This window comes from Gavia stellata, chromosome 8 (assembly GCF_030936135.1).
Source record: "Gavia stellata isolate bGavSte3 chromosome 8, bGavSte3.hap2, whole genome shotgun sequence".
Taxonomy (NCBI): domain Eukaryota; kingdom Metazoa; phylum Chordata; class Aves; order Gaviiformes; family Gaviidae; genus Gavia; species Gavia stellata.
The window spans coordinates 7,394,879-7,417,298 of NC_082601.1; the positions used below are offsets into that span (position 1 = coordinate 7,394,879).

General features: G+C 43.6%; 1 protein-coding gene across 1 annotated transcript in view; it reads right to left on the reverse strand.

Annotated features, from left to right (window-relative positions):
• Positions 1–22,420, reverse strand: part of THSD7B (thrombospondin type 1 domain containing 7B) — a 270,835-nt gene that overhangs the window by 36,075 nt on the left and 212,340 nt on the right. The window contains exon 15 of the mRNA XM_059820303.1: positions 7,880–7,885. Within this exon, the coding sequence (XP_059676286.1) occupies positions 7,880–7,885 (6 nt within the window). The remainder of the gene's footprint in view (positions 1–7,879; positions 7,886–22,420) is intronic.

Genomic DNA, 22,420 nt, shown 5'->3' on the forward strand with positions numbered 1-22,420 from the left:
TGAGCTATGGTACCTATGTAGAGAGAAAAATACAGCCACAAGCTTGATAAACATTTTTAAAAGGTGCTGGATATTCAGGTTGTTAGAAGCAGCACACTGAGGTAGAGTATTTTAGGAGATTTTTAGGTTTAAATAAATGAATGCATCAACAGTTCTATTACAGTAATGAATAAAAGTTATTTATTTTGGATCCAGTTCATCTGCAGAAGCTGATTTGAAGATACAGTGTTCTCTGTGGCTTTGTATGAAGCACAATGAGCTGCCCTGCAAAAATACAGCGCACCTAAAATTTCTTACGCACACCAAAATCTCCCTGGCCTTGCTGCCGTGGAGCCGTTCAGTTCTCGCCATTAAAATAACTAAATCAATAGCCTTCCTCCCAACCCTCCCCCACCCCCAAAAAAATTCAGCCACAGGTTTAATAATTTATGGCTTCATTTTAAAATAGCAGACTACAACTATGCACGGTGTGGCCACGACAATAAAGAAACCTTATCTACAACATTTTGGAGGTGGGGTGAGGGTGATTGAGATACCAGTCAGAAAACAAAACCGGTGCCCCATCAGAAAATTACCTTCACACCAAATGAAAAGAAGATAACTTGCTAAAGAAAGCCCCTCAGGAACAGCAAATGTCAGAAATTAATTTGAACTGTGGGTCTTTATAAATGTTGTGCATAGGTTTAGCAGAGAGGAGAGAGTAAGGTAGGCTAAAAAGTACAAAACACATGAAGGAGAAAAGAAAGGAGAGAGGGCAATGGAAGTTGGGACTGGTGGGAGCAAGCAGGGCATGAACTGGTAACAGCATGACGTTTCATGCAGGGGAAGGGGAAAGGGAGGGGGACGAGGGGGGCAAAGGCAGTAGTACGATTAGTACGAATTTTCCTACGTATTATTAAGTGCAAATCCTTTTTCACAGTCTGTGCACAAATAACACGAGAGAACGTGCAAAATTTATTAGGGCTACTGCAGCAGGGCTGGAACGCGCCCAGCGATAACGTTTGGTACCACAACCTTTCTGCACAAGCCGATGGGGTCCCCCCGCAGCCTTCCGGGGGAGCGCAGGCGGTGGGCGGCACTTCCAGCTCTCGCTGGGTCGGCACGAAGGTCCTTGAAAGATCGCAGTGCACTGCAGTCACTCGATATGGGCTCAAGACTTCTGCACGCCGAGGCGGTGGTATTTGGCCTAACTATATGATAGACAGGTATCTATGCATTGTACGAAGTGCATACAGAGGCTAAGTTTCCTAGACGGAGCAAGCGGCACCAGAAGCGCCCCAACCAGCTGTGCAGCCACGCTCACTACCATTACCTGGTGTACGCAAGAGCAGAGAGAAAGCACCCGTTGAGCAGGACCTGCGCTCAGCACCAGCAAGCGGGGAGCACGCAGGCAGCACACCGTGCCCGGCGCGAAGCCTCCGTCCTCCCCGGCCAGCCCGTCACCTTGAGAGAGTTACTGACTCCTGCAGCCGTTTCCCTGCGTGCGCCAGGGAGAATAACAATCCCTCTTTAGGCACTGTGGAGCCTTCACGTTCCCCAAAGACAGCCAGGAGATGGATGTAGAGACAGGGAGTATTTATTAGTTTCCCTGCTCCACGGCGGGGAAGGAAAAAAAACCATGCTCTGGCTATGTTGTCTGACAAAACATACTGCCGTCTGCAGGAGACGATTAGTTGGAGAGGGAAATGTGTGCTTCAGGTGTGATCAGAGCTTCCCGCGTCGCAGAGGGGAAGCAAAACCCAGAGAAAGTCAATCACCAAACTTCGCAAGAACTGGCTGCCAGCGGGCAGCGACCCCGCAGCCCAGGGAGGAGACGTCTCACCGGGCAGTGTTAAGGGAGTTAAGATTCTTTTCCTTGCTTTAATGAGTATCCCTTCCTCAGGGTTAGAGGATACGGCGCGAGCACTGCCAGCCTTCCAGCACTCACCCCGCAGCCTCTGCTCCTCGCTTGGGCCAGACCAAGAGCTTGGAAATCCCAGCTCGTTGTCTCAGTGACCTCTCATCGCTCTGCGGTAAAATCTGTTAAACCTCAGACCTCCCCAAAGCAGCAAAGCCCACCTGCGGGTAGCAGCAGAGACCCGGAATTTATCACAGCTGCATTTTGGTGGGCACAACCTCCTGCGGCATTTACCTGATGTGATTTCTGCGTGAGAAAACCAGCAGGGTTGGGGCAGGGCCGGGATGCCACGTGAACTACCCTCTATCAGAGGCAACATGGGAGGACAAAACAGAGATCCCATTCGCAGCGACACGAATGCACGTGATGTCAGGCGATACTTCAGATGCGCTCTTTCAAGAATCACAGAATCGCAGAATCATGAAGGTTGGAAAAGACCCGTGAGATCATCAAGTCCAACCAAGAGCAGGCAGGATCATTAACACAGCATTTGTATTCTGCTGTCTAATTGTGTCAAGCCAGTACAATTACAGGTGAAGCCCCATCAGCTCCCCTCCTCTGACAGACGTCCCACTCGGCGCGTGGAGGAGGGCACACGGCACCGGCCGCACGATCCCTGCGGTACCTGGATACCCGGTTCAGACCCCGCAGCTCCTGCGGGCTGTGTCTTCCACGGGTGGGCTGCTGCTGACCCGCTCAGTACTTCCAACTCGGTCAGGACTCCAGGTTACACTCACCACCAAACCCCCAAAATATATTTGTGACAAACAACCCGCTTTACTAAGTTGTTGCGCCGACACCGCGGTGTTCACCACCTGCGAACACCCTCTCTCCTCTGCCCTGCGTCAGCGCCAAGCAACGCCGCCTCCGGTAGTACCTCTGAGACAGCGGGAAGGTGTAAATAACCACCACGCGTCATTGGGAGCGACAGATTTCTTCAGAGCAAGTTACAACATGTATCAGTAGACTCTGTTACACCTTTTAAATGGGAGTCATAAAGAGATGCAAGATTTCCACCGGTGCAACCGGTATGCATTTTGGAGGCTGTGAATATGACTTCTGACTCTCTCTTTGCATTTAAAAAAACACGGTGACGTGGCATGTGTTCCTTTCCTCCACAGGACAGTGTTTTCCTCCTGTTTCTCTCTCCTGGCTTGCCATCATTCATTTTCAATCACTTCCAATTCCTCTTTTTTTTTATTTAAAAAAAAAAATAAATCCTTAAAGCATTTCACTCCTATCTTTTGCTAACAGCTGTGGTACTTAACAAGGTCAAACAGATGATGGATGCTCTCGAGTTTGCATTTTCAAAGGATTTTGGCTAAGCCTTGCTGTTGTTTTGGTCCCACCAACGAGGGGACCTGGGAGCGCTTCTCACCTCCTGGCTCCGTGGGAGCACCCTGTCCCGACCCTGAACAGAGGCTGGGACAGGATGTGGTGTCCTCACTCCTCACCCAACCCAGGGACCCAAAGTGCCTCAGCTGGGAAAGGGTTGGGATGTGCTCCCACAGATCCCTGGCTGCAACGTAGAGTGTGTCCAAGCTTCAAATTAGACACAGTCTCAGTATCCTGGCCCACATCACTTTTGCCATCTGCTACTGCTGCTGCAGATACAGAAGTCTCTTGCCCAGCTACACCACTTCTCTTCCCAAACCCAAAGACAACAGTTCCTTTGAAAATAATCTGCTTAATGCTCACTCTTCCCCAAACTTATGCAAACCCACTATGACAGGGCATTTACAAAAACCTTCAAACCGAGCCACCTAACACTCGTACGGAGCTGTGCTACCACAGTCCATCTTCTGAAGGACAGAAACTACATGAAGACCATGCGATGGGCACAGGGGCCCGTTGTTCTGCACTGCTCAGCGGGGAGAAAGATGCTGGAAGCTGCAGACACCTGACCCGTGCAGCGCTGCAGAGCTCAGCACCCAGGGGACCAGCCTGGCTCCATCCCTTGGAGCCTCACCTTTAACCCTTTCAAGAAATAAACACAATCAAAATACTTTTAGCATTTTAGGAAATTAACTAGTTTCCTCAATTTTTATTCATATTCACATGCTGGGTTTTGGGGTCAATGAAGCAAGGGCTGAAATGATGCCTGACTGAAGTCAACAGCAGTTTTGCCACTGACTTTCATAGGACCACTGTATCACTCTTTGTAGCCACAAATAACCTGGAATACATTAACATCTGGATCCTAAAATCAAGATGATGGGCACAGTTCTAAATAAATTAAAGGGAAGAAAGACAAAAGCTACTTTTTAAGAGACAAACTGCTATAGGCTTGCCCTGATAAAAGAAGCCAGTTCCCCTACATTCCAATGCAAATCTGAGTCCTTGCTAAAGTATCTTGACATCTACAGTTACTTCAACAAGATATACAAACATTAATCTATTCATTTTCTCTTTTAACAGCTGATAATAGCATTTTAATGAAAAGTCCAAGTATCTAACCACCAGAGAGCTTTGGTGTGATTTACAGTGTCCTGTAACTTACTTATTTAAATGTATGTCAGGAACAATACTGACCTTCCAAGGGACACAGAGAAAAAGTGCACTTGCTCAACCGAAGCGATTTATTAAAAGAAATTCATACCTATACTTCAGGTAGCTCTTCTGATGAGCACCTGCAGAGTAAACTGGAACGAAGTTCAACGCTTCTGAAAATCATAGTGACTTCGTATTTCAGTGAACATCAAGATTTACTGTCCCTCAAGGTAAATATTGACTCTAGTTTTCCCTCAGTCGGTATTTTAGCTTTCAAGACAGTAAATCTTGGTGTTCACATCAACTAAAGTCAGTATCTCCTTATTATATTAGAACAACCAAACTGATCACTGTAGCAGTTGCCCGAGACCCTGAGGACAATCTATTCATTTCTAATAAAAATGGGCTAAATTCATTGCTAACATAAGTTCGTTTCACGTCACTGCCCTTATACCAAGGTTACATTAGACCTAATACATCGAAACAGCCAGAACTGAAGAAATAACAACCTACTTTTAAACTATGGAGACACCATGAATAACACTAAAGCTAGAAAAGAGAGCTGATTTCCTCTGGTTTGCAAAGACAGTTGCTAGTAGGGAAATTCAGGTGCAGATATTAAAACCACTCCTACTGAGACTGGCCAGCAATTTGCTCATTTTTAATACCTTTGGCATACCGACTTTTATGTTCCCTGCAGATCCAGGCTGCAAGAGGTGGCACAAGTGGGATGTCACCGTGCAAAAGTGGCCCTCTCCTCTTACAGCTTATGGTCACCGCTTCGTGAAATCTGGAGCACAGCCAGCACTTCACTTGCAACCAGCCTGACACAAACGGATCCAAAGAAGGGTGGGAAATACAGCCCCAAAGATGCCCATCCATTGCTATTATCTGCAGATTTGACCTCTGTGTTGACTCGATCTAGTTCATCCAAATCTCTTTTTTCGTTGTAAGGTGCCCATACATTAACTGAATAATTTTTATAATGCTGTAATACTGCCTTCGCATTCCATTTAATCCAAAACAGATAATTTGTAATAATGAATTTCTTTTAATTCATTCTTTAAAACTGAATTCAAAATGGAGTACTTATTTTATTAATTACTTAAGTGCATGTTTGATATGGCAGATCTAAGCACGTATTTAAAAGCTTTACCGAATTAACTGTATATCTGAAGCACAAGTACTTGCACATTAACAAACACTACATCACAGAAATTACCTCATTAAAATTTCAACATTAAATAGTTCTCTTTAAAGTAAAATTGATTTTATTTCATGCTAGTTTATATATTGATCACAATCAACAGAAATATGCTAACCGCTTACCAGTATTAAAACTGATTGAACAATTAATTTTCAAGCAATTTGGATTTTGCAAAGCAGCTGTTTCACTGATGAATACTTGTCTTTAGGTATTTGGATGCTGCAAATAGCCACCAAAATGAAAAAAATATTGCTCAAGAATGACTTACAGCACAGAAGTTTGACTAGATCAGCATGCGGTTAAGACTTCTGAAATTATCGGAATTCCTGAATTTTTTATGCCTCTAGCAGATACCTGCATAAATATTCGTGAAGCAAATTCAGCACTTTTAGTTTTCATTTACACCCAAATCAAAGGAATTAGTGTTTTTCACCTCCTTTGTGGTACGGAAAAAAGAAAATCAATTAGAGCTTTGCGAAGGTGATGAAAAGTCTTCGCTGGCATTGAACCAAGTTTGTAAAAAACCTAGACCTGTCTAAAACTTTGTAGCTGGCAAAAGGATGGGATCAATTTTACTCTAAGTACAAAATATGAATTAAGAGTCAGGGCAACAATTACCATAGCATAGACAGGAAGATATATCAATTCCCGGTCTCTGCCCTGCGGGCAGTGTGGAAGCCCCTACAGAAACAGACCCTTCACCATCACTCTAAGGGACCAGCCATGGTGACAGCCTTCAGAAACACTGCCAAAAAATGATTTTCACCGAGTAGGAAGGGTGAAAACAACTATCAATCCTCTGAAGTTTCCCCAGCTCTTGATTATCTATTTATAGCCCGACCCTCAAAACTGCTTTACTCCTAATTTACACGTGAGAAAACTGAGGATGAGGAATTGCCTGATTTATTAGAGGCTGGCGAGGGAGCCCGCAGGGAGCAGGGGACTGAACCTGGAAATGCCCTATTTCTTGCACTAACTGGATGACATCTCAGCTTAAAATCTGATACGGAAAAGTTCAGATAAAGACATTTCAGGATGAAGCCATCAAAAAAAGCAGCACCGTAAAATTCTGGCTGTAAAATGAAAAGGAAAAGAGGAGATATTAGGAGAGCAGCAGAGTATTCTACCTATAAAGACATGTGGATGCTCCACCTTCCCTCACCATGGCTTCTACATACTTTTACTGTACCTAGTCTTTTGCTGGACTTCACAAAATGCTCCTGGTGAAGCCCTTATTTTCTTCTAAAGGACGATTAAATATGTGAAGACAGACACCGCTGTATTTCAAATTCTTAAGTGCAACAAGTGGAAAATGCCTTGTTTAAAAAGTTAACTGAAGTGAGTTCTGTCAAAGCCCAGTCATCACAGCTCACACTTACAGAACTAACAAGTTGCTCAGCAAGGTTTATTAATTCATATTTACTAGTGGTAAGCGGTTTTATTTTCTGTAAGAATGGTGCAGGCATTAAAAACACCAAGTTGTAATATGGTAAAGCGTGAGCACTCCTTCCCGGAGATTAAAATAAGAAGTTGGCATCGTTCAACGTGAGAAAAGAAGGGAGAACGTGCAGCTCCTGGCCCCGAGCCTGCCTCCCTGGGTTTACTCAAGGTTTTACTATCCCTACAGCCTCTGAGGAGCAGAACACAGCGCGGACTACAACCTAGCAGATATGACGCAGATATTGGGTATTTATTTACCTGAAAACTCAGGCAGGATAGTCTCAGAGTTACAGAAAAAAACGGAGATGATGTTAAAGTGTGAATGGGGGATATGTGAATACAATCACAAATGGCCAGTTCCTGTGGCTCTGCTCTTTATTTTGTTTTTCCGTTACGTTTCTTCACTATCATGAAAATACTGAATCTAGACAAGATATTAACAAATGCCATTTTACTATGTTGTCAAATATGGGGGTCTAAATCAAGGCAGAAACTCGTTAGTGAGAGTTTTGGTGCATTTTTGCTGATTCCAAAAGCTGTAGGTGCTGTAGCTTCTGCTGTCTCCCTGTCACAAAGCTAGGCAAGCATAGCAAATTTAAGTAGATATAAATAAATCAATGTCCCATGTTTTTGAAACAGCACATTTTGCTGCAGCTGAAGGATAGTTTCAGGGGTAACAAACAAATGTGGCACCTCCCTGGATGAATCTGTTATGCAGTAATAATGTTGGATCCAGTTTTAAAGAGAGGAAGGGAAAAAAAGCTGATTGATGAAGAACAACATCGAAGCCCCTTTTTACTAAATGAGAACAATAAGGTAAGATGAAGACAGATTGCAACACCAACCTGAGCCTTTGTAGATGTCCATGTTAGCAGGGCATGACAAGCAGAAAGGAAAGAAAATTACATATTCATTAGTTTAGCTGCTGCGTGATAATATTGCAAAGAAAAAAAAAAGCAGAAAATCTGCTTAAAATAAAATTGCCACAATGTAAGGTTGCATTCAATTCTTCGATTTCCCCATCCTTCAAAAAAAAAAAAAAAAAATCCCTCAAGAAGAAATCAGGCATTTATTTGTGAGTGAATGAAAAGCACGACTATGCTGAAGAATAAAGCAGAGTCCATTCAGCTTCATCCAGCAATCCTCTGGATTTCATAAGTGTGTCTCACAATCAAAGCCTTAGGATAATAATAATAAAAAAAAAAATCTATGAAGCTTAACCTGAAATCTGGAAAGAAACCCCACAATTATGGAATATCAATCACAACAGACATGAAAGGCTTTCAGACATTTAAATCTTAATTGGGTGGCACTGTCTCTAGTGAAGCCTGCAGATGACATGCAGAAGGCATGCCAGGCGGCACGCAGCCGGCTGGCCTCTTTATCAGGTGGGACCCAATTTCCATGAGCACCATCAATAAATCAAAGTAGATTTCATTACGGAAAAAATAATTAAATGATAAAAATTCAATAACATGGGCATACAGCGCATGCACGTCCTACAGAGAAGGAGGGCACCGAGCTCTCCAGGGTTCCACCAGCAGTGCAGGAGCCACACTATTTCAGTCCATATCAAATCGTCCTGCAGCCCACAGGCAGTCTCAGCGATCAGCACGGACAACATAAACAACAGCTTTCGCTAACAGACCCCGGGCAGCCTGGTGCTCCCACTCCTCTCATCTGACTGAAATGCCCAACGAAGCCCGCCCAGACGTGCGCCAGGAGCCAGCCGGGCTTGGGGACACGGGCTCCCGAGGGAGCCTGCTCCCCAACCAAATCACAGCGTTTCAGTAGGTCAAAAACCTGCCCTGGGGGGATATGAGCGAGCGATTACTAGATCCAGAAGCTAAGTCATCTGTCACATGAAATGAAATAAATGCTGGTACTAAACACAAACAGTCCCAAAGAAGCACTTTCTTTGTAGGCATCTGTACAATAGGCAATTTAAAGAAAAGACCATCAGAGCTTACTGCTAAGTTAAAAATGATGCCTCGGAGACAAAGTTTCAGCCCTAGTCTTTCTTTTAAGAGATTTTAAACCATTTCAAGGGCTAAAAACTTCAAATTGATATTCTATCAGTTTATTTTCATGTCTTAAGCAGGAATGAATTAGTGTGGCAAAGCAGTCACACATTTGTCCTTCCATAGTATGATCTCGGACTGACAATTTTTCCACATGAGATTTAAAACCAGTTAGCCGACAAGAGCAATTTGATTGATAGCACTATAGACAAGGAATAGAAGAGATTGGGAAGTGTCAGGCAGTTGAAAGTTATGCTTTCTGAAACACACTTCCATAAGACTACACCAAAGGCTGGAAGCAGAGAGAACTGCAAACTGCTCCTGGGGCTTCCCGCAGTCACGGCAATAAACAGTCCGGTTTTAGGTTCCTGCAAAAGCAGGAATTGAAATGCAAACCAGCTCGTAACCTGATTGTTTTGTTAGGATGAGACTGTCACTCTCCCCCTAGTCGGCTCAGCAGCAGGTCTGATTCCTCCTCATCGTCATCCGGACAGAAACGGCTGCTCGTAGGGAGAGCAGGACAGATGCTGATGGATGAGTGATAGATCCCATAGCTTCAGAGCTCAGAAAGATCACCCACAGCCTGATTAGTAACTGGAGCTGGAAAATCTTCCTTAGAAGAGCAAGTTACTGCAGAAGCCAGGATATTTGACAGCCTGTTGCATCGCATATTTATGGTAGCTGTCTTGCTGCCAAGACAGGCAGATGTTAGTACTGCGTTTAGACGCAGCATTAACTTGAGCAATTTTCTCTGTATAATTACAGGTAACACAGACCTCCTAGCAGTGCTGCTGAGAGGCCAGCCTCGTGACAAGCCGGCTGAATTCACAGATTTGAAGGCAGCCACAATCACACCGCTGCACACTTAGAAATCCTGCAATTGTTACGATCTGACAGTTTTTGTTGATATTTCTTACAGGCGGATCCAGACAGAAAAGATTTAGGCACAGTAGAGCCAAGTTTTCTTTCCCAAACGCATACGTTCAAGAAAAGTGATGTGCTGCAGAGAGAAACCGTGCTTCTACCTGCGACCGCTCCCCAGCAATAACATCCATATTTAATAAACTAAAGGCTCCCTTGAGCCAAAAGTTAAATTCCACCCAACCTACTTCAAGCATGAGAGTGCACGTATACTCTCCCCCGAGCCAAAAGATAAGAGGAAAGTGCTTGCGAGCCACTGCCTTGCAGGGTAGCTGGCGTCTCTGCAGTTCTGGGCATCTTTCTTCTGCATTTCCATTCCTTTCTTTCAGAGGAGGGAATATCTGTATTTTCAGATTCCTACATTTCTATCATTGGCCTGTATTTGAGCTTAAATGCTTTATATGGACCTGTACAAACACACATGACTCAATGGAAAGTCTTCTCCTGACTTCCACTGTTCTGGGTCATGCTGTAGCAAGCAAGGAACGTGTGAACGTTTATAGGTACATCAGTAAAATTTAGGAAAAAAAAAGTATCCACCATGGTGAATTTTTGCTGCAGTAGCTATTTATTTAAAAGGTACCTCAATGGTGCCTATATAGATTGTGGATTAATGAGAACCTATTTATAAAAAGAAATAGATGTTTTTGGAGTAAATCTGACCAGGAATGACTGTACAACTCTACATACCCATATGCCCATGCTCCGCAAACATCAGCATCTAGCGCGTGTTTATGTTTTCTTTGTGCCTTCTTTTTAAGGAGTTTGTGAGTGTCTGACTATTGGAACCCTACCAGAAAGCAGAACTCCTGATTTGTTCCCGTACCAGTGGGTAACGTACCCCATAATAACCCCCACCAGAGCACCAAGTCCTGCTTTGTACCATGTGTCAGGGCACGAGTGATTCAGCAGTTCTCGCACCTCTGCCATACCCCAGAGCACCGGCTTCACGCCTCCGTGATTCCGGAAGTAATGGAGTGAAAAGGCTGTTTCCCAGAACTGTAAGTAAAAGGAGAAAGTAGAGAGTAAACGCATATGGAGACTATGCAACACAGCTGTGCTTTGCAGTGTGTCCTACACACAAACCACTCCACCTGAAACCTTTTAGAGAGTTAAATAATGCAGCAGAGCAAATAGCATGTGGTATAAATTAGAGGACACAGTAGTTCAAAGACCATGCAAATGGTCTAAAAGAAAGTATTCGCTCAAACAGTCCATAGCAGATTGGAAAGACAGGAAAATTTAAAGGCAGAGACAAGAAACTGAAGTTGAATGGCAGATCTGAAAGGAACTGAAGAGTAAAAGAAATAAAGAAAAGGGAAACACCATTACCCATCGCAGGAACCACACAGAGAAAGCTCGACACTAAAAATAGTCAATTTACAACAGAGGGAACAGTAGGAAATGAAAGATCACCAATGGGGTGAAGGCAAAGAAAGGCAAGACAAACTTTTTATGATGGGCACTGGCTCAGAAAGTTTGGCCAACAAGGCGGACAAACTTGAAGAGACACCTGAAATAACTTCTGGGTCAATGGTGTTATTTAGGAATGATGGAGACAAGATTGCCCAGCATCCTTCAGAAGATGCAATGCAAGAGAGCTGGAGGAGGAAAGGGATAAAAACAGTGAACTGCATAGCAGTCAGATAAACTTTTATTCTTGGAGAAATATTTTCCTACAGACATTATCTATAAGCAGCAGAAAATAACAAGGGACGAGTGGCAGGCAGCATGGGTTTGTCAAGAACAAACTGTGGGAAATCATTCTGATGTTCTTCAGTAACAGGGTAACAGATGCTGTGGATAGGGATGAAATGGCAGGTATTATGTTGACTTTAGTAAGCCTTTCACACTATCTCTCAGGCTAAGGAAATATGGTCTGGATCAATCTAATACTTGGTGAGTACAATGTACGTTGGAAAATCATACTCTGAATAGATAATAGCGTAAAACAGGCAAGAAATCTCACTCAGGGCTCTGCAAAGCTTTAGGTTCTGTATCCAGCTGTATTCCTTGTTTTCATTAATTTGGGGCCGATGGATTGAAAATTATTCTTACCAACTCTGTGGATGCTGCTTAGGTGAGAGGGAGAGCGAGGCAATCGGAGGACAGGAAGAGAATTCAAAATGGGCTTTATGAATTGGAGAAATGGACTGAAAAAATGGGTTGAAAGACAAGTCCAGAACTACAGTGATGAGAGACCGAGCAGTCAACAGCATGAACACAGGATGAGAGACAACCGGCCCCTTAGTGGTACCACTGCCCTGCATCCAGAAATTGTAGAGAACCATAAAGAGTATGAGTCAATAATGTTGTAAAAAGACAAGACAAATGTAGAGTTTGTAAAACACTGATGTACCACTTCAGCTATGTCACGGAATCAGCTTGGGAAGCGTGTCCAGACACATGCACTCAACTTTATGAGAAATTCAAAGGATTTGAACCAACTGAGAGCACTGGATGACAGTAAGGTTAAGAAGACCAGAATCAAATTGCCAAGGTGAGCGTGGCATTTCCACTGTTGCTTTACAGGTAAACATTTAAAACACCAGTATAATTAGTGACAAACTATACGACAGCAGGTCTGTCAACGAAGCATGGTATCACTGTCAGATAAAATAGCAACACTGAGTCATAAAAAGAAATAACTCTGCTGTATCATAACAGATGCAGAGTAGCAGAAAGACACCTGAGAGAGCTTTAAAGAGATCTTCCAGCAGCTTGAAACTATCTATCTGTAGCATCACTGAGGTCCGTTGCCTTGAATAAATCACAGACTGCCAGACTACGTTTTGGAAACCAGGGACTCTCTTCTACCTCATACAGAAACAGGGCAGTGGAATTACCATTATATTAAATATTAACAGCACTGTTATAACACTGCCTACAGTCCTAGTTCCTCATTGTAAAAGTAATCTGGTAATGACAGAGTGGTTAAAGGAAACCCAGAAATATAATTTGACGTCTGAAAAATTTGTCTTACAGTAACAAACTAAAGAAACCTACCTCTTTGGTTCCCGTGAGAGGTGGGGAAAAGGAGACTTGATCAGTTTTGGGAATATACAGAGAGGACTTCTCTTAGAAGAGTTACTTCTAAGCTAGCAGATAAAGCTACACATTCCCAAGGCTGAGAGCTGCAGTTAGACAAATTCATATTCAAGTTATGAAAAAAGGGGAACTTTTTAAGCATGAAGGAAATTAATTACTGGATCAGCTTATCCAGGGTAAATCCTCCTTCAGCCAAAGTGTGTGCCAAGGTGAGGAGCCGTTCTACAAACCTGCTCCAACTCCAGAGGTAGGCAGGGATTTGACTGCAAAGTCAAGTAGCTTATGCTATACAAGAGGTCAAAACAGACCATCATGATCATCATCACGATCTACATCTGGCCTTAGAAGCGCTGAATGAGGAACTCCACAGAAGACTTCTAAATCACCTATTAATCATTAAGTGAGCACCACATTTATTAACCCATACTACATGTTTAAAACATAAATTGTACGTTAAAGTTGAAGGGATGCCTGCGTGGATTTTACATGCATTTTGAGAGGTTGTGAAAAAAAATAGTTCTACATTATAGATCAGAAGCGCATTGGAGTTCAGCCAGTCCATGTATTATCCCATAAACGATAATCCCACAAAGGAGACAGTATTTTCTTTACTGTATTAGCTCTAGCTACTAAACTGTAACCAAGAGAGGGGCTGGAATTGAGCAGAGAGGATGAACTTTTTAGCTTGGTCATGATGTTGCCAGTAGCATGCAGGACGGAGGAGGAAAACAAAAAAGCAATTATTTAAATAAAGCAAACACTCTCTTGGCTGCATCTGTTCATCAATGACTTCTGCTATTTCTCAGCTGTATCTCTGGTGTGGGTAAAATAGTTGGCATAGTGGGAAATGCAAGTTGGACTCTCCTGCCTCTGGATAGAGGCTTCCAGGTCTTTGGTTTGCTTCTCAGCCAACTGCTCCTGCTGGTTTTTATTACTAACACACCTCGCTTAGCAATGCATCCCTGTCTCTCCTCCAGGTCAGCGTGTGGTACCTGGCACACAGACAAGTATATGCATGTATGCATGGACATCACTAAGAATAAATATGAGTTGATTGACAGGAAAGTGAAAAGAAAGAAAACAGAGAGAACGACTGTAATTGCATGTGAGCAAAGAAGGGCAAATATTCACTGTACAGAAATGCATTTCAGAGAAAACAAGAAAAAGAGGAGAAATGTGGTAACAAGGAATACGGGCAGTGACACAGAAAGGGGTAAAGGCAAGGAAAAAGACAGAGGAAAATACTAGAGGAAGAGGCTCACTGTGTTTTACAAATACTGGACAAAGCACAACGCAAAGCAAAATATGGCTGAGGCAGGACAGAGGCGCACGGAGAGGCAACGCCAAAGTTACTTTGCGATAGGAAATACATGGAGCCCCGCTGGGCTCTACCTCAGTTGTTTCTTTGTGGTTTGGTGAGTCCTGTAACAGCTTCCTATTACGTGAGACACGGGCAATAGATCAGAATACTTGGGAAAGAAGCAATGTTTAAAAGGCTAATGCTTTTACACCTATCAACTGACAGTTTAGTACTGACATTAGTGCCATCGTTTGCTCTACATATGAACAATAGACAACACTCCCACGGTTATTTTCAGCTTATTTTACAGTCACTTTTGGAAATGTTTGCTTTCAGCGAGCGTTGCAGGCGTTGGAGTCGAGCTCCATCCGCTTTGTATCAAAGCCTCTCCCACAGCGCAGCTGCACACCAGCGTGTACGGTCCAGACACATACACTTCTACGGTTGCTTTTGGCCTGCTGAGCCAACAGACTGTGCACACACAAATCCTCCTTGCCCATGTATGCTGAATTGGGAAACTATCCACATTTCATTGCCTTTTCATTTAGACTGATAAATAACTTAGAGATGAACACTAGACAGCAAGGAAAGTAATTGCTCCCTCAAAGTTGCATTTAAAAATACTTAAGCACGGCATTAAATTCCTCTCAGTGTTTATTAGATAGACATCAGACAGTTTGCAAATAAGATTTTTAATCGCCAAATGCTGACAGGGCTAGACTGTGAAGGACCGACATACAGCACGTTGTTTCAGACGGGTATAGAGAAATGCACCCTGGGTAGAGATCACTGAAAAACCCACTGCATTTGGTATAAATAATAGTTTGGATTGGGCTGGCTTTTTTTTCAGATGGTATAATGGAATAATCCAGCTGCCTTCTGTTACCTTCTATTATATCAACAAAAATTATCAGAGAGGAAAATTGCCAAACAAATTCCCTCTTGTGCACCATGGAGATGAACAAAAAACCCAATCAACTGAGTAACACTGGTATTTGTGCTTGTGTATATTTAGACACGGAAACATCTTTCTTAATAAAACCAAAAGACATTACAATTTGGAGGAAAACAGAAGCTTGAGGTAACATGTTTCCCTTTTAAATACTGTGAATGATGCTTCTCAAGGACAAAGCCCGACTTTCTAACTTGGGCAAACGCTGGACACCAACGAAACCAAACCAGGTTTATCGCCGTGATGGTCAGCAAAACTCAGGATATTCAAAATAAAAAAAACAAACCACAAAATTTATGCCTCTCTGTTCCTGCCTGGCTTCCCCCTGTGTTGGACGGATCACTCCGGAGAAGGATGCGGTGTTAAACACAAGAACATGAGCGGGCGGCTGTGGTGCGCTCCCAGCCAGCCAGCCCTCCATGCGCATCTCCGAGTTGAGGCTTCCCACGCAAAAGGAAAGGGGATTTCCCCTCCTCACTCATCCAAAGAAAATGATTGCAGCTGCGCCTGAACACTGCAGAGTGAAAACAAAACAACTAAGGAAAAAGCCTCATCGCACGCTAGGCAGGAGCTGCATGGTTTTACACAACATGCAGAAGAGAGCAGAGACGTCCCCACTGCTGGCACTTGAGATTTCCAGTCAAAAATGGGAATGTGTACTCAGAAATGCCATCTCTCCATCACGGAAAGCCATCGGAGCCCCCCGTTACTGTCACTGCAAACCCCTGGAACAGGCGCAAAAGAAGCAGCAACTCAAATCTGTTGGCATGTACAAAAGAGCATAAGGAACCACAGCGTTCGTATGGTCGACCTGAGAGAAAGGAGCCTCAATTCTCCTACGTGTCCACTGGAAAAAACGCTTTGATGTTTTCCAAAAACTACAGTCTTCAAGCTTTTTGCACTCCTGGCGTCAACAAGACATATCTCCAGCGAGGAGGAGTGGGGCAGAGAAAATGACGTTACCTGACGTGGGGGCAGAGAAAAGGCGAATAACTGACACTATTTTAATGGCTGTGCTTTTAAGACCTCCTGAGGATGAGGTTAGATGCCACAGTGGCTAAAATACCCCTTTCCTTGGGGAAGAATTACGGGAGGCTTAAAGAAAATGAGGTTAGCAACTGAAGGAAGACGCCGGCGGTCTCCAGCACAGGTGTGTGTAATGGCAGCTCTGAAATACAGAGAACAAACCAGGATACAGTAAGATAAGCTTATCTTTGCTGGGTGCAGTAATGCATGCAGTCAGACTTCTTTATAGCATATCTACTTATAACAACTGACATTTTTAATAATTCTAATGATAAGAATGCATAGTTTTCTTGGGAATTAGCCCCCTTGGACTGAATGCCAATAGAATTCTATTTCTTGGTTTTCCCAAAGCAATGTGATACTAAACATTCAGACTTTTCTCTGCCACGTTGTCTCCTTTGGACTGTTTTCTTTGTGAAATTCTATTTAAATTTGCTCTGGGTGCAGCAGGAACAAACGTACCTCAGGATATGTTACGGGCAGTTAGATCATACTCAGCACAACTCAGCAAGCGAACGCGGCACAGCTGTACCCACACAGCGTGGCACGGCACCTAACCACCGCCACCGAGAAACAGAGGGCTTCACCGATGCAGCCCCATTTTATCTCTACAGATGACACTGCATTGCATTGCAAACACGCCAACGTGCTTAGGCATCTCTGCAGGATGCTGTGCTGCAAATACGCATATTCCCTCTTGTGCACCATGGAGATGAAAAAAACCAATCAACTGAGTAACACTGGTATTTGTGCTTGTGTATAGCACAAGCATAGCGATAGCAGACGGGAGTAAGCACATCTCCAGTGAGGTCGCGTTCTCCATCAGGCTGGCACGGCAGCGGAGAGGCGAGCACTCATCCGACACGGCAGAAATAATGGGGCCATTCCCACACGCGCTTTACAGCATGCATGCCGTTATTCTTTTTCTCCATAGCTCCACTCCATCAGCAGACTCAACACGCAGCAGTAACCCACACCCAGGCCTCTAGTAGCACCTAACGAACTTGAAAAACTCTTGGAGGAAGAATTAGTTTGCTCCCATTTCAATAGCTCTTTCCATCTGAAAAGGGCATTGTTGCATAGGTTGATTAGCTAGGAAGATTTTTCCTTATAGTCAGCCTCTATCTCCACTCTTAATTCCACCCCATTACCCTAGCTACACCCCTGGGCCCCATCCTGTATAACCGCCGTCTTTCTTTGATATTTACGCCTTTTGCGTGTTCAGGAACTGTTAATCACAGAATCACAGAATCACTAAGGTTGGAAAAGACCTGTAAGATCATCAAGTCCAACCATTACAAAAAACCAAACCAAACCAAACCAAACCAAAACAAAACCACCAAAACCACACAAAAAACCACCCACACCACACAGCACCATGCCCATCAAGCCACGTCCCACAATGCCACGTCCACACGCTCCTTGAATACCTCCAGGGAGGGTGACTCCACCACCTCCCTGGGCAGCTTATTCCACTGTGATACCACTCTCTCAGTAAAGAAATTTTTCCTAATATTCAGTCTGTATCTCCCCTGGCGCAACTTGAGGCCATTTCCTCTCGTCCTGTCAATGAACCCCCGCAGATTCTGCTCAGTCCCAGAAGCTTTTTCACACCAGTACTTCACTCTTCCCAGTGCCCTAGCAGCCGGGTGATACGGCTGGCGTTAAATACAGCACGAATTCCCATTCAGAAACAGCCTGGGCAACACACCCCACACAAGCCCTTGAAGCCCCCAATGGAAGGACACGCAGGTTTATCCGGGCTTTGATGGCAAACAGCAACAAGCCAGTCAAACCTCACATAACGTGCTCTCCCCTGGCTTCTTGGCCCATTTACTGTGCTTTTCCCATGCATTAAAGGGGAAGATGAGCTCTCTATCAATGTTTATTACACAATTCAGGTTTTTATCAGCATATTTAACTTGTTTATGCTGAACTCTGCTGCCTGAGCAAAGAACCATTGAGCTGAGTCTTACTGGATTAAGTTCAGTATTTTCCCTTAATTGGGCTGCACTGGCTCCTAGGATGCTCCACGTCGCTTTCATCGGCATTCTCCCACAAATTGGAATCATGTATCTCAATATTGCATAACTGTTTTTACTCTTCTCTGAGATAAACCTAAGAAGATTAGACTGGTTGGTTTCTCTCAGGTTCCTGCAGATTATCACCCGCAATGTCACTACCCCCGTGTACGTGTCCCTTATCTCCCTCCAACACTTCCTGGGTTTGAATGTTTCTGATTATATGATAGGGCCTGAAAAATAGCCAGGGTCTCCCTCTGTGCTTCGCTCTTTCTAAAAATGCACTCATTTTCTCATTCTTTCCTTCACCCATTCCTTCTTCAATACACCATTTGGGACAACAATCTAAAAGCATTTATTGCAATCGATGTTGGATATATATATGAGCTGGTTTTCCAGAATCACTTGGTTTGCCAACCATCGAGATTCATCACAGCACTGGATTTCAGAAACCTGGAGCCAAGGAAACTGCCCAGGTTTCCTGGAAGTCAGAAGAAATACAGGGACAAGACTACCGCCTGACCTAGCTCTCCTTAGGCTGCAGAACATTGCTCTGTAGAATTATGATTATTTAATATGTACGTTAAGAAGAACGTGAAGCTAAAATGCAAGTGTCCCAAGGCGCCTCAGAAACTTTAACCATACTTTCAGATGCGACCACATCTAAGTGTCAATGGGACTTCACCCTGAGGGCACCTTTGTGCCCGAAACGCTGTCACCCTGCCTGGGCTCCCACATTCTTGTCCACATCAGGAAGGTCAGCTGGCTGATGGATATTTTATTGGTGTGAAATCCTTATTCCAAGCATACAGCCTTGTATATGTAGGGCATGGAAGTTCCTGCAGGAGAAGTAGGTCAAGGAGTTGGCCTCCAGTTCAGCGGGAGGTAATTTCTGAGAGCAGACACCATAATGCGAGGCAGGGAAATTACGGCTGTCTCAGGACAACACAAGCCAATGATGGAGACTGCCAAGATCAGCCTGGGGGGATCCCAGCCGCCGGCACAGCAGCAGCAGAGCTGTCAGGTATCGATTCGCATCAGCAGGCAAGGACTGCTTCTGTTGCCAATTCAGCCCAGGATCCCTGGGGACCACGGGTCTTCCTGAATTATTTATTTGGTTCAACAGGTGATCTTTGGGTTTTAGATTATCTGATTCCACTCAGCCACCTCCCATAACATATAATTTCTTTTTTTTTCATCTTTTGCCCCACTTCCCCAGTGAAACTTAATTTTCTCTCTTCTTTTTTTTGTTCAGCCATGTGCTGAATCCATGTGCTGAATCCCGGATGACTGTCCTTTCTTAGAGGAATATATAGGTGTCCATTTTCTCAACAGCAACATCTAATAAATTCACAGCTTAGAATCACAAATACTAGAGATAAAGCATTCTTGAATAACATCGATATAACTTTCCAACTAGTTCAATACAGTATTAGTTTCAGTATAATGAAGTCTTATTTTCAAACAGTTATTTATAGGGCTTTCATCAGGTTACCTGGGGTATTATTTCACTGTGCGTAGCTCTTTTCTCCTTAATATTCAGCCTAAAATAGCTCTGAAATCAGAGCTGAAAAACCTCTTGGTTAATCTGATGTTTCAAGCATCAGTACAAATTCCAGAAAGAATTAGAGGTTGAAAAAATCACTCCAACTCACACTTCAGTGTTCATTCATAATGAGTTTTAAGACATCCTTTGAGGACAAGATTTTTTAGCCCCAAGTTTCAATATATGTAGCTTTGAATTTGAGTGGCTGCTCATGATTACTTGGGTTCCTGTTTGAACAGCTTAAGAAGTGACCATCACCAAGCTACCGGATGCTGCTCGCTCGGCAGCAATAGTTTGCTCCAAGTCATGGAGCTGCAGGTTCTTCATCCAAACCTTTCCTTATTCTGCGCTGCAACCAGCAGTGTGCACACCGTCAGCGATGCATCCCCCAGGAGAAGAGAGCTAACAGCTGAGGGGTGGTGGGTCCGTAAGCACTCTCTAGATAGTCACATACAGCACATCATTAATATGCTTCGAGTGCTGTAACTTCAGAGGCAGAAGAAAAGGGAACGATTTCAAAACTGGTGCAGGGGCTAAAAAGCACTTTCGTCTCAATTTTCACTGTGGGAACACGGAATTATGGAGCAGCCAGTAATTACCAACTGGCATGAGCCATCATTTGTTTTGTAACTGCTAACTTATCATCTTGAGTGGACTTCTGTCTGTGCAGCCCTCCCAGAGACACCTACCGTAAGCTCTGCTAATTGGTCAGCTGCAAGAACTGCTGTCAGAAATGTGTTCGGTAGGTATTTTCTTCTAAAATCTATCAGAACGTCAGCTAGAAGTTTAGCCCTCAGAGATTAAAAAAATGGGAAAGGCATTTATGAGTTTGACAGGATTTTACTGTAAAAATTAAGGGAAGTGATGATAGCGTGGGAGAGACACACAAGAGGACAACCGATTGCTGCAGATCCAGTACAATTATATAGGGGTCAGCCACCGGCGAGGCACCTGTCTGAGGTTCAGCATTGCACTAACGGAAGACACTGATTTCCCAGACATCACTCTGACATATTTTAACACAGAAGAAAATGGTCAAACTATATTTGGATGTCTCTGTGAGGATTTTTCTATTTCCTACAGACTTTCTCTGAAGTATGAATTCAGACATATTCAAACACTCACTACATTTGCAAAGTTTTGTAGGTTGCCAATAACTGAGAGCTGTGTTTGGGTGTGCAAATTTTTCTGGCATGCGTACCTCCCTGTCAAAAATACAAGAGGTTTAGTAATACAAAAATACAAAAAACCGCAGCTGCTCTTATTAAAGTTTGGCCAGTAAAGACAGCACTGTACTTGTTCAAAAAACCACAGTTAAACGGCTCAAAAAGAATGTTTTTGGCCACAAACGTGGCCAAACCCTTTAATCTAGTAATCCACACATGAGGACAAGTCTTTACGGAACAGCTCACCGCATTGCAAACAAGTAATAAACATACATAAAAATGTTCATGCATTAATGCAAGAAATTGCATTACAGAGATCAAGCCACCTCTGCAAGAGGAGCATGCAGTGAAATTTCTTTCCAAAATCAGTTTCATGCTAAGCTGCAATCTCATTTACCGAAAAATAATGAAACAGGAAGGGAAAAACCACCCAAAATTATGAATAAAATGAACAGAACAGAACATTTACCAGATGTCCAGGCTCTCCACCTACCCTTCATCCCTCTTGATGCCTGACACTTTCTTTCATTTTAAAAACGCATTAATAAGATCATGGATCATAACAATGAAACAGGTGGTATCAAAACCCTCTAATTTAGGCTTCTAGTTAAGGCGTGCTATAGGCATTCACCTCCTTCCATTGACTATTGAAGGATGTCAGCCTCCCAACTTTAAAGATTAATGGAAATACCTCCACAGTGCCTTTTTTTTTTTTCCCTTTTCCTTTAACCTCCAACTTATCCTACCCTAGAAGCTAAGCCATTCCTATTTCTTCTTCCCTTGCCATGCTCAGTGCTCTAGCCCCATACTTTAGCTAGTCCTATACATTACTGCTGTTGACAAGTTCAGTGAGGTTACTTCTTCCATCAACAGTAGAAGACGCATATGGAAAATCACATGGGAAGCAAAATACTCAGCTATCTCCCTTCTCTCCATCTCATTCTTACCTGAGCAACACATCAGGGAAAGTCAGGAGCTGCTACACAGCCTCACTACAGGTAATTACCCACTCGATAAACAATATTGCTGCCTGCCCTTTCTACCCTCTCCTTGGCGTCTTCCTAGAGGAATAAGCAGCCAGCCCTATGCCAGTGGTAAATTAGCTGCTTAGTCTTTGTTTAACTCTTGTTTAACTACACGTGACATCCCTGGGTTCATCCTGAGAAAGTGGGAAATGCCATGCCAGGAAGCTGATGAGGGTCATCAATCATCCGTATTTAGCTTTATGGCAAATGAAGGAGGAAGGGGAGCCGAAAGAGCTGAAGAACCACCTATATATTGGGTATATATTGGGGGAAAGGACCCGTATTATTTGTGGTACATCAACACATGGACAAGATCAGCTAAACCGTCAGAAAACAACAACACTGAAATAAATAGTTATT